Genomic DNA, 12,734 nt, shown 5'->3' with positions numbered 1-12,734 from the left:
ACTTTGTAAAGGCCAATGATATCTTCCAGCTCTGATAATGGACCCATTTCTCAAAAGGGCAACTTACCCATTGAGCGGGGTTACTGGCCCATTCCGTGTTCTTTATAATAAATCCTTTGCTTTTTTTCTGAGCATTTGCTTTGTGCCTCACAGCTATCTCTCTCTCTCTCTCTCTCCCTGTGACTACATTCCCTTTTATTCCAAGGGTCATGAATCATTCATGTGGTACCTTTTTATCATGCTTATCGAAAGCTCACTTCTTTTATTTATCCGCACATATTTCTTTGAGGAGTTCTCAGGTGGGTCAAGCATGACCTGTCTTTTAGAAGTCAGTGCTTTCTGGGACTGACTAACTCCCATTTCCCAAAGCGCTTCGTAATTTTATTCCATTCGATCAACTCGCTGGGAGTAGCTTTGTAGTGTGCCATGGTTTAGAATAAATCATTTTTATTATTACATTTTATTTATTTCAAATCAAAATAATTCTGATGACTTTTTTAAGGAAAGGAACACAAAAATACAATTGAAGAGATCGCTTAAAGTGGTTGCCATGGTTTTAATTGTAGATACCAGCCAGTGAAGCAGGCTATGTGGGACAGAATGCCTGGATGGATAGACATGAATATAATTATGTTTCATAATCCTCTCATTATATTCCTTTGGTAACTCTTGCCACTTTGAAATATCAGGACAAAGTTTGTTTTACGCTGAAACCAGTGTCCTTTTCACCTGACCAAGAGAAAGATGCCAATGTTGCAGGTTGTCTTCTCTGAGGCTTCCACCCCAATTTTACTGTTTACTCCTTTTCTGGATAATAGAACCACAGAATCCCAAGAAAGGAGAAGGAGGCTATTTGGCCCATCGAATGTGCACTGACTCTCCAAAAGTGAGGCCCACCTCCCCTGCCCTAACATCATAACCCCACACATTTACCCCCGCTAATCCATCCAACCTACACATTAACCTGGACACTAAGAGTTAATTTAGGATGGCCCATCCCCCTAACCTGCACATCAGGGCGGCATGGTAGCACACAGGGCAGCACGGTGGCACAGTGGTTGGCACTGATGCCTCACAGTGCCAGGGATCTGGGTTCGATTCTGGTCTCAAGTCACTGTCTGTGTGGAGTTTGCACGTTCTCCCCGTGTCTGCGTGGGTTTCCTCCGGGTGCTCCGGTTTCGTCCCAGAGTTCAAAGATGTGCGGGTTAGGTGGATTGGCCGTGCTAAATTAACCCTAGTGTCAGGGGGATTAGCAGGGTAAATATGTAGGGTTACAGGGCCTGGGTGGGATTGTGGTCAGTGCAGGCTCGATGGGCCGAATGGCCTCCTTCTGCACTGCAGGTATTCTATCTTTGGAGTTTTGGAGGAAACTGGAGCACCCAGAGGAAAGCCACGCAGACACGGGGAGAAAGTGCAAACTCCACACAGACAGTCACCCAAAGTTGTGAACTCTGGCTTAGTTGGCAGTGCACCCATCTCTGAATCAGAAGTTTGTAGGTCCCACTCCAGGTCCTGAGCACAAAAATCAGAGCTGACATTTTGGTGCAGCACTGAGGGCGGGCCGCATTGCCAGGTGTGCCACTTTTCAGGTGAGAGCTTCAGCTGAGGTCCTGTCTGCACTCTCAGGTGGATGTTAGTGGTCCCACTGCGCTATTTATCTCCTGGCCAAAACTCAGAATTCAATCAACATCACAAAAACAGATTGCCCAATCACTATCGCATTACTGTCTGTGGAAGCTTGCTGTGCACAAATCGCTTGCTGTCTTTCCTACACCAATGACGGCACTTCAACAAAGTACTAAATTGCCTCAAGCAATTGAAATCAGAGTTGGAAATAACTCCTGTTGTCTTGAAGGGTGCAATTATAATGGCTTTGAATGTGCAGGCAATATAACTGCAAATTTAATGTGCGCACTGTTATTGGAGTATATATAGCCCTCTTTTATTTCACTTTCTGTGTCTGATTTGTAATATACCCTATTTGCCTCTCTGTTGTTCCTCTTTCCCTTCCCTCTGATTTTCTTAGCTGAGGCTTTAGGCGCCCTGGTCCCAGTGCTCACCAAAGTGGTGGACGTCCTGTTGATCTCACCGCTCTTGGCTGGTACTTCCAGCATTACGAAAATCCTTCCAGCTCAGGGGTGACGGAAAGAAAGCTAACAAATGGGTCACCCCACCAGTTGCCATGCTCCAGGAGACCCTGGGCCATTATTCATCGCTACGCCAGTTGGAAAATTAAATGACTGCTCCTATGCATGGTGGCACAGTAGTTAGCATTACAGTCACGCAGCGCCAGGGACCTGGGTTCGATTCCCGGCTTGGGTCACTTTACTTGCAGGGTCTCCCCGTGTCTGTGAGTTTCCTCCGGGTGGTCCGGTTTCCTCCCACACTCTGAAAGACGTGCTAGTTAGGTTCCAAAAGAGAAAATGCTGGAAAATCTCAGCAGGTCTGGCAGCATCTGTAAGGAGAGAAAAGAGCTAACGTTTCGAGTCCAGGTGACCCTTTGTCATCTGGACTCGAAACGTCAGCTCTTTTCACTCCTTACAGATGCTGCCAGACCTGCTGAGATTTTACAGCATCTTCTCTTTTGGTTTCAGATTCCAGCATCTGCAGGAATTTGCTTTTATGCTGGTTAGGTGCGTTGGCCGTGCTAAATTCTCCTTCAGTGTACCCGAACAGGCACCGTAGTGTGGCGACTAGGGGATTTCACAGTAATTTCATTGCAGTGTTAATGTAAGCCTACTTATGACACTAATCAACTTTAAAAATTAAATGACTGCTTCTATGCTTTCAGCATAGTTCTGAAGACTGGCTCCGATTAAAAATTAAATTTCTTCACAGGCAGAGCCATTGAGTCACAGTCAGAAATTATGCCTCTCGACTCTCAGTTGCATTATAAACCCAGATGGGGCGACACGGTGGCACAGTGGTTAGCACTGCTGCCTCACAGCGCCAGGGACACGGGTTCGATTCGCGGCTTGGGTCACTGTCTGCGTGGAGTTTGCACATTCTCTGCATGGGTTTCCTCTGGGTGCTCCAGTTTCCTCCCACAGTCCAAAGATGTGTGGGTTAGGTCATGCTAAATTACCCCTTAATGCCAGGGGGACTAGCTAGGGTAAATGTGTGGGGATAGAGCTTGAGTGGGATTATGGTCGGTGCAGACTCGATGGTCCTCCTTCTGCACTGTAGGGATTCTATGATTCTATATTGGCTAGTAATCAGATCCCATTAACCTTTCAATCAATGCAGTTTAACTTGAATGTTTTTTTTCCCCCCTCCTCCTCCTATTTTCCAGGGGAATGTGACTTTTTCCTGTATGGAGCCGCACACTGTCCCGGTCACGTTCATGACTCCCAGTAGTTACTTGCTGTTGCGTGGAAAGCCTCAAATGGACGGACTGTCTGTCAGCTTCCAATTCCGCACCTGGAACAAGGATGGTCTGCTGCTGTACAATGAATTCCACGAAGCATCTGGAGTTCTGCAGATTTACCTCAGCAAGGGGAAGCTCAAAATAAATGTTCATAAATTATCGTGGAGCCAAGCTGACATCACCACAGGTAATTGCAATAGTCAATTTTGCTGCCATTGGTGACAGCGGGAGGAATTGCAAGAATGCAGAGCAACACTTATCTCCAAGCACTTCATTTTAGGCAGCTAATTATCTCCTGAAAAGCATAGGCACGCCGTGAGCTGAGGAAGACGAGAGGTGTGAGGGAAAGGGAGATTACAGTCTGTCGGAGGAAGGAGATTAAAGTTTAAAGGAAAGAAACAGTTAGAGGCAGTTTGGTGAGAGGAAGGAAAACAGGCACGTTTTAAGGAAGGGAATATACCAAGTTAGCTAATGAGTTTCCAAATAATCAGTTGAACAGATAGAAATGTTGTGCTGAGCATGGAGTTGAGAGAGCCACATCTGCCGTTGATCGGATCAAATTGGTGCAATGCTCTGGCCTTGGATATCTCCTGGATAATTTGTGGCACGGTTGTTTTTATTCATTCATGCGTCGCTGACCAGCATTTATTGCTCATTCCTAATTGCCTTGGCTTGCTAGGCTATTTCAAAGGGCAGTTGAGAGTCAACCACCTTGCTGTGGCTCTGGAGTCACAGGTGGGCCAGACCAGGTAAGGATGGCAGATTTCCTTCCCTATAAGACATCAGTGAACCGACAATTTTTTCCTGACAATTGACAATGGTTTTATGGTCATCAGTAGATTCTTAATTCCACATATTTTTTTTTATTGAATTCAAATTCCACCATCTGCCTTGGTGGGATTCGAACCCGGGTCCCCAGAGCATTAGCTGAGTTTCTGGATTAGTAGCCTAACAATAATACCACTAGGCCATCGCCTCCCTTGTTTGTTCTGAAAGAAACAGTTAGGGCTGGATTTTACAGCTCCCTATCTCCCACTGGCCTTTTGAACGTTGGTGGTGGAGGGTGAGGGGGTGTGTGGGGTGGTGGTGGGGGACTAATTAAAAAAAGTATGTGGCCTTCCCTCCCCTTCCTGTCCACCCACCATCAGTCTTGTCTATAATCATAGAATCCCTGCAGTGCAGACAGGAGGCCATTCGGCCCATTGAGTCTGCACTGACAACAATCCCACCTAGGCCCTGTCCCGCAACCCCAAATATTTACCTTGCTAATCCCACTAACCTATGCATTCCAGGACACTAAGGGACAATTTAGCCAATGCACCTAACCCGCACATCATTGGACTACGGGAGGAAACTGGAGCACCTGAAGGAAGGGCGGCACGGTAGCACAGTGGTTAGCACTGCTGCTTCACAGCTCCAGGGACCTGGGTTCGATTCCTGGCTTGGGTCACTGTCTGTGTGGAGTTTGCACATTCTCCTCGTGTCTGCGTGGGTTTCCTCCGGGTGCTCCGGTTTCCTCCCACTGTCCAAAGATGTGCGGGTTAGGTTGATTGGCCATGCTAAAATTGCCCTTAGTGTCCTGGGATGCATAGGTTAGAGGGATTAGGGGGTGGATATGGGGGTAGGGCCTGGGTGGAATTGTGGTTGGTGCAGACTCGATGGGCCGAATGGCCTCTTTCTGCACTGTAGGGATTCTAAGATTCTAAGAAGCCCACGGAGACTCGAGGAGAATGTGCAAACTCCACACAGACAGTCACTCAAGCTGGGAATCGAATCCTGGTTCCTGGAGCTGTGAGACAGCAGTGCTAACCACTGTGCCACCGTGCACCGTAATGATGGGTGGAAAAAGGCAATCTATCTGCCCTTCGGTTTTTGAGTCCCTTGAGTTGCCAATTAATGAGCACTTAAGGACCTCATCCTGTTTCCACCAAGGAAGAGGAAGATGGAGGTAAGGTGGGTAATCTGGCAGCTGTCATTGCATGCCCTGGTGATAGGGGGATAACTCCTTTAGGAGCCTCTTGTGTTCCTTAGAGTCACTCCTCCACACCTCCTTTAACCCAAGGTGACACACCTCCTTTAATCCATCCCCAATGGTCTGTCAAGCTTACATCCTTCATCCCCATCTCCGCCCAACACCATTCCACCCCCATCCCTCCAACATCCACTCCCCACTCCCCCAGTCCTTCTATATCCCAGCCAGGCCTGTCCAAAACATTGGACTCACCTCTGAGATTTCATAGTGGCAACATTAGATAGGCAGAGACAGCAAAAACCCTTCACAATATTTACTCTGCCAGAGCACTCAAGACAATACCACAGCTTTAAGCAGGTGATAGGTAAGTTTAGGCCATATATTGTAGAACCATGCCATAGTATCTCAACAGTGCAGAGGCATATTCTTTGCACAGGGCGAACTAGAGTTATTAAAGGTTTCAGGGAGCAATTGTTCAGGTCTGTACACAGGACTCATTTAAGAAACTGGTTGACACTATGGGCAACGTTTTATGGCCTCACTCGTCCCAAAATCCCATCCGAGGTCAACGGACCTTTCCATGGTCCACCCCTCGCCTGCTCCGATACCGGTCGTGGGTGGGGCGGTAAAATTCCGGCCTATATCATGGGAAGATAGTAATGTTCCAATTTTGAATGGATAGGCTGGTTGGAATGAAAAGGCCATTTAGCTTATTTTGTGGGTCAGAAAACGTGTGTGATGTTTATAACGCATTCAATGTCTTGTGTTTCATAATCACTTTTTGCAAGAGTTGAATTGTCACCACGCTTGAGTACATAATCTCGGCTGATATTTCAGTGCAGTACTCAGAGTGCAGCAAGAAGACTCAGAACACCAAGTTAAAGTCCAACAGGTTTATTTGAAATCACGAGCTTTCAGAGCGCTGCTCCTTCATCAAGTGAATAATGAAGGAGCAGTGCTCTGCAAGCTCGTGATTCTAAGTAAATCTGTTGGACATTAGCCTATGCTGTGAGACTTCTTACTATGCCCATCCCAGTCCAACGCTAGCATCTCCACATCATGGGTACTCAGAGTAGAATAGCATACTGTCAGTGGTGCCTTCTTTCACTGAAATAATTAACTATTGTGTATGGAGGTGGACCCAAGGATCCCATGACATGTTTGCAAAGATGAGCTGGAAGGTCATGCCACCAAGCAACACCTAAACTGAGTAAGCTGTCATTAATCTTATTGATAGATAAATATTTGTGGACCATGTTTGCTTAAAAGCAATATTGCACTTAAGGAAAAGAATATGCTGGCTGTTAAGAGCTCTGGGTTGCCTTGAGGATTTAAAACTTGCTATGTAAATGCAAGTTTTTATTTTATCCTTCACATGACACGCATAAACACATGTGAGAAATGAGGTGGGAGATCTGCCAGTTATTGAAGGAGCTTCTTGAAAGGTGGAAAGTGTGGCAGCAAGAATTTTGTATAAGCTTCTCTGCATGACTGCTGGCTTGATTTGTTCTCTCTGGTGATGTAATGAAACAAAAGCCTGTGGATTACAGATGAGGCAGCAACCCTGGGGAATTCTGAAAGCCATGATGTGGAGATGCCGGCATTAGACTGGGGTAAACACAGTGAGAGTTTTAACAACACCAAGTTAAAGTCCAACAGGTTTATTTGATAGCAAATGCCATTAGCTTTTGGAGCGCTGCTCCTTCGTCAGATGGAGTGGAAATCTGCTCTCAAACAGGGCACAGAGACACAAAACCAAGTTACAGAATACTGATTAGAATGCGAATCTCTACAGCCAATCAGGTCTTAAAGATACAGACAACGTGAGTGGAGGGAGCATTAAGCACAGGTTAAAGAGATGTGTATTGTCTCCAGACAGGACAGCCAGTGAGATTCTGCAAGTCCAGGAGGCAAGCTGTGAGGGTTACTGATAATGTGACATAAACCCAACATCGCGGTTTTGGCCGTCCTCATGTGTGCGGAACTTGGCTATCAGTTTCTGCTCAGTGACTCTGCACTGTCGTGTATCATGAAGGCCGCCTTGGAGAACGCTTACCCGAAGATCAGAGGCTGAATGCCCGTGACCGCTGAAGTGCTCCCCCACAGGAAGAGAACAGTCTTGCCTGGTGATTGTCGAGCGGTGTTCATTCATCCATTGTCGTAACGTCTGCGTGGTTTCCTCAATGTACCATGCCTTGAGACAATCCTTTCCTGCAGCGTATCAGGTAGACAACGTTGGCCGAGTTGCAAGAGTAGGTACCGTGTACCTGGTAGATGGTGTTCTCACGTGAGATGATGGCATCCGTGTCGATGATCCGGCATGTCTTGCAGAGGTTGCTGTGGCAGGGTTGTGTGGTGTTGTGGTCACTATTCTCCTGAAGACTGGGTAGTTTGCTGCGGACAATGGTCTGTTTGAGGTTGTGCGGTTGTTTGAAGGCAAGAAGTGGGGGTGTGGGGATGGCCTTGGCAAGATGACCACGACACCACACAACCCTGCCACAGCAACCTCTTGCAACTCGGCCAATATTGTCCACCTGATACGCTGCAGGAAAGGATGTCCCGAGGCATGGTACATTGGGGAAACCATGCAGACACTACGACAACGGATGAATGAACACCGCTCGACAATCACCAGGCAAGACTGTTCTCTTCCTGTGGGGGAGCACTTCAGCGGTCATGGGCATTCAGCCTCTGATCTTCGGGTAAGTGTTCTCCAACGCGGCCTTCATGATACATGACAGTGCAGAGTCGCTGAGCAGAAACTGATAGCCAAGTTCCACACACATGAGGACGGCCGAAACTGCGGTGTTGGGTTTATGTCACACTATCAGTAACCCCCACAGCTTGCCTCCTGGACTTGCAGAATCTCACTGGCTGTCCCGTCTGGAGACAATACACATCTCTTTAACCTGTGCTTAATGCTCCCTCCACTCACATTGTCTGTATCTTTAAGACCTGATTGGCTGTAGAGAGTCGCATTCTAATCAATATTCTGTAACTTGATTTTGTGTCTCTGTGCCCTGTTTGAGAGCAGATTTCCACTCCATCTGACGAAGGAGCAGCGCTCCGAAAGCTAATGGCATTTGCTACCAAATAAACTTGTTGGACTTTAACCTGGTGTTGTTAAAACTCTTACTGAATTCTGAAAGCAACATTATCAAAACGGTGGACATTATGGAGAATAGAAAGAAAGGACTTAAATCTGGGATAGCACGGTGGCACAGTGGTTAGCACTGCTGCTTCACATGTGAGGGACCCGGGTTCAATTCCGGCTTTGGGTCACTGTCTTGTGTGGAGTTTGCACGTTCTCCCCGTGTCTGTGTGGGTTTCCTCCGGATGCTCCAGTTTCTTCCCACACTCCAAAGATGTGCGGGTTAGGTTGATTGGCCATGCTAAAATTGCCCCTTTGTGTCAAGGGAACTGGAATGTAAATAAGTGGGGTTACAGGGATAGGTCCTGGGTGGGATTGTGGTAGGTGCAGGCTCGATGGGCCAAATGGCCTCCTTCTGCACTGCAGGGATTCTGTGACCAAATTGCACCTGTCACACTGACAGGGCATTCCATACCCATTCTCAGATAATGAATTTGTTTGAAAGTGATAACTGTTTTAAAAAAGGAAGAACACAGTAAGACGTCTCACAACACCAGGTTAAAGTCCCAACAGGTTTATTTGGTAGCAAATACCATAACTCCGAAAGCTTATGGTATTTGCTACCAAATAAACCTGTTGGACTTTAACCTGGTGTTGTGAGACGTCTTACTGTGTTCACCCCAGTCCAACGCCGGCATCTCCACATCATTAAAAAAGGAATACAGTACTGTTAAACATTTTTTGAAAATTAATTCGTGGGGCATGAGCATCGCTGGTTGGCCAGCATTTATTGCCCATCCCTGGTTGCCCTTTTAAGGGCAGTTGAGAGTTAACAACATTGCTGTGGCTCTGGAGTCACAGCAACATCACTCTCAGAACACAGATTATTGTGGTATAGTGTGTAGCAAGGAAAAACAAATTCATTTCTGAGGTTTCAAGAATAATGGCTATCTTACAAAATTTTTAAAAGTCCATTAGTCCCAATTCGCTGGCTCAGATTGGATGCAAAGTGGGTAAAAAAAAAATAAATGGAAATAATTTTATCCTTCAGTTTATTTTGTTTTGCAAGCATTCCTCTTTGCTTTATACATCGATGCAAATGTAAATAGATTTTTGTTGGTTTTGCTGATCTCCAGTTGTGTCATGCATTGTCTCTGCTGAAAAGTTGTTCTGATGGTTTCTGTTACTAATACAGGAAAATGCCTCTGAGGTCCTGGCATCAAAAGCACTTAGATGGTCAATGAGTCAAGCTTCACCCCCACTGGCTTTTTAGATGAATAATTAAACAGATTGAGAGAAAGATAAACACATTCACTCGCGCTATCTGTTTTTTTCTGATATCCAAGCCACATTACACTGGTTCCAAAGTGAAGTTGGCCTGAGAACCTTGTTAAAGAGCAAATGCGTGGTTTTGCCCTCAGCCCATTTCACCAAAAACCTCTCAAATGACTCCAGCACATCAAACAGATCCAGCATCGGAACACCAGAAGGTTTTCCCTGAAATTCAGGACACGTACAATGGTTCTCACAAGTGTTGACGATTAGGACAAGTTTAACCTTACCAGTGCAAGTGAGACTGCATTGTTTAAAGTTCCTTCCCCATAGGGGAGACTCTGCTATAACAAGAGCATCAATTAGCTCTACCCTTGATATTGGGGCATTGCGGGGTACATACAACAGTTTAACATGAATTGTGTGGAATATTAAACAGTAAAGCTGTGTTAAATTCAAACCATCAAAATCATTTTTTTTCCCAAATCAGTTAAGTATATCAAAAGTGCGTATCAATTTGATCAGTACCTGAAAAGAATCCTTTAATGTGTGAACTTATCATCAGGACTAAAGATATCCCCTCAGCATTATAGTTGATAACAATTCATGAATAAAACGTGGTAGAAATTTTAAAGTTACAGGCTCCCCTGCTGAATTTCTCTGTGACACAAATCAGAAAGGCCTAAGGTTGTTTCCTGGTCTATTTTTTTTTGCACATCTATTTTTGACATATTATTGTCACATGTTCTGGGGTACAGTGGAAAGTATTGTTTCTTGCGTGCTATACAGACAAAGCATACTGTTCATAGAGTACATAGGGGAAAAGAGAAAGGAGAGAGTACAGAATACAGTGTTGTAGTTACAGGTAGGATGAAGAGAAAGATCAGCTTGATACATGATAAGACTGTTCAAAAGTTTGATCAGTAAGAAGTCTCACAACACCAGGTTAAAGTCCAACAGGTTTATCTGGCAGCACAAGCTTTTGGAGTCTTACTCCTTCATCAGGTGAGTGAGGACTTGTGTTCACAATAGGGCATATACAGACACAAACTCAATTTACAAGATAATGGTTAGAATGCGAGTCTTTACAGGTAATCAAGTCTTAAAGGTACAGACAATGTGAGTGGAGAGAGGACCAAGCACAGGGTAAAATATGCACTTTTGACATATTTAACTGATTTGGGAAAAAAAAATGATTTTGATGATTTGAATTTAAAAAGCTTTATTGTTTAATATTCCACACACCTCTTTAACTTGTGCTTGGCCCTCTCTCCACTCACATTGTCTGCACCTTTAAGAATTGATTACCTGTAAAGACTCGCATTCCAACCATTATCTTGTCAATTGAGTTTGTGTCTGTATATGCCATGTTTGTGAACACAAGTCCTTACTTACCTGATGAAGGAGCGAGACTCCAAAAGCTTGTGCTGCCAAATAAACCTGTTGGACTTTAATCTGGTGTTTTGAGACTTCTTACTGTGCTTACCCCAGTCCAATGCCGGCATCTCCACATCAAAAGTTTGATGACAGCAATGAAGGAGCTGTTCTTGAATCTGTTGCTACATGATTTCAGACTTTTATATCTTTTTTCCGATGGAAGTAGGTGGAAGAGAGAATGTCCGGGATGCGTGGGGTCCTTCCTTATGCTGGCTGCTTTTCCGAGGCAGCAGGAAGTGTAGACAGAGTCAATGGATGGGAGGCTGGTTGCTTGATGTAAGGGTGTTAAAAACTGGGATGGTTAAGTGCTCCTGTGTTTTATATGGACCCGGAGATACTGAATGGCAGAACACAAAATACAGCCCATTCGGCCCATTGTTCCTGTTCTGGCTCTTTGACAGAGCTACCCAATCTGTCCCACTCACCCTACTCTTTTCCCCCAAGCCTGATTTTTTTTCCTCTTTTCCCATTCAGGCATTTATCCAATTGCCTTTTGAAAATTATTTCTGAAATCTGCTTTCAAAATCCTTTCAGACAGTAGCCAGAATTTTCCGACCATTCACGCCAGCGGGATTTTCCCATCCCGCTGCAATGAACGAAGATTTGTCCTGTTGCCCAATTCTCCGCAGCGTGAGCAGGTGGTAAGATCGCACCCAGTAAGTCCCAAATTGTAATACCTTGCTTGATAAAAGCAAAACGCCCTCCATCTGAGTTTTGGCTTTTTTTGCAAATTACCTTGGATCTGTGACTTCTGTTTACCATCCTTCTGCCTGTGGGGATTGTTTCTCTCTATGTACTCTCAGCAAGGCTGGAATTCTCCCAAAAAGATTTAAGTGTCAAATTCATGTGAAAATTGGAGTAATTCACACCGTTTTTATCAGTGAGATGTCAGAGAAGAATCTCCCACGCTCTGTGCACTGCAGAGGCCACTGGCATGTATATCATTGTAAATCAGTGGATAGAACATAGAACATAGAAAGCCACAGCACAAACAGGCCCTTCGGCCCACAAGTTGCGCTGATCATATCCCTACCTCTAGGCCTATCTATAGCCCTCAATCCCATTAAATCCCATGTACTCATCCAGAAGTCTCTTAAAAGACCCCAACGAGTTTGCCTCCACCACCACCGACGTCAGCCGATTCCACTCACCCACCACCCTCTGAGTGAAAAACTTACCCCTGACATCTCCTCTGTACCTGCCCCCCAGCACCTTAAACCTGTGTCCTCTCGTATGGATGGGGCCTATTCCCACTGGAGAGGCTGAAATCGGCGTGTGAGTGGTCCATTGCGCATGTGCCTATCTGTCAGCGCCTAAATTGATGCATGCGCAGTGGTCCCGCACTGCTGGCCTCCCAATTTCTGGCCAGCCGCCGCATCCCACCCCTCTGCTGTCCCAAATCCCCCCGCAGTCCCGACCCACTGGTAGGCTGAACCACCCCCCCCCCCCACCCACCCGCCCCCAGCCCGCCCCAATCACTCGCCTCTCTCCTTCCCCTATCGATCCTGTCTGCAAAGCAGCAGCGGGACCCCCCCCACCCCCACCAACGACCCATCAGGCCTCGCACCCGTAAGGCCCCACCCCTGAGCACCCCC

At 46.0% G+C, this 12,734-nt stretch overlaps 1 protein-coding gene across 1 annotated transcript in view; it reads left to right on the top strand.

Moving 5' to 3' along the window:
• LOC144504123 (contactin-associated protein-like 5) overlaps positions 1-12,734 on the top strand; it is a 922,207-nt gene that overhangs the window by 437,474 nt on the left and 471,999 nt on the right. The window contains exon 8 of the mRNA XM_078229299.1: positions 3,293-3,554. Coding sequence (XP_078085425.1) covers positions 3,293-3,554 — 262 coding nt within the window. The remainder of the gene's footprint in view (positions 1-3,292; positions 3,555-12,734) is intronic.

Source organism: Mustelus asterias, chromosome 14 (genome assembly GCF_964213995.1).
Source record: "Mustelus asterias chromosome 14, sMusAst1.hap1.1, whole genome shotgun sequence".
Taxonomy (NCBI): domain Eukaryota; kingdom Metazoa; phylum Chordata; class Chondrichthyes; order Carcharhiniformes; family Triakidae; genus Mustelus; species Mustelus asterias.
The sequence above is the reverse complement of the archived record's forward strand: the minus strand, read 5'-3'. Positions and strand labels throughout refer to the sequence as shown.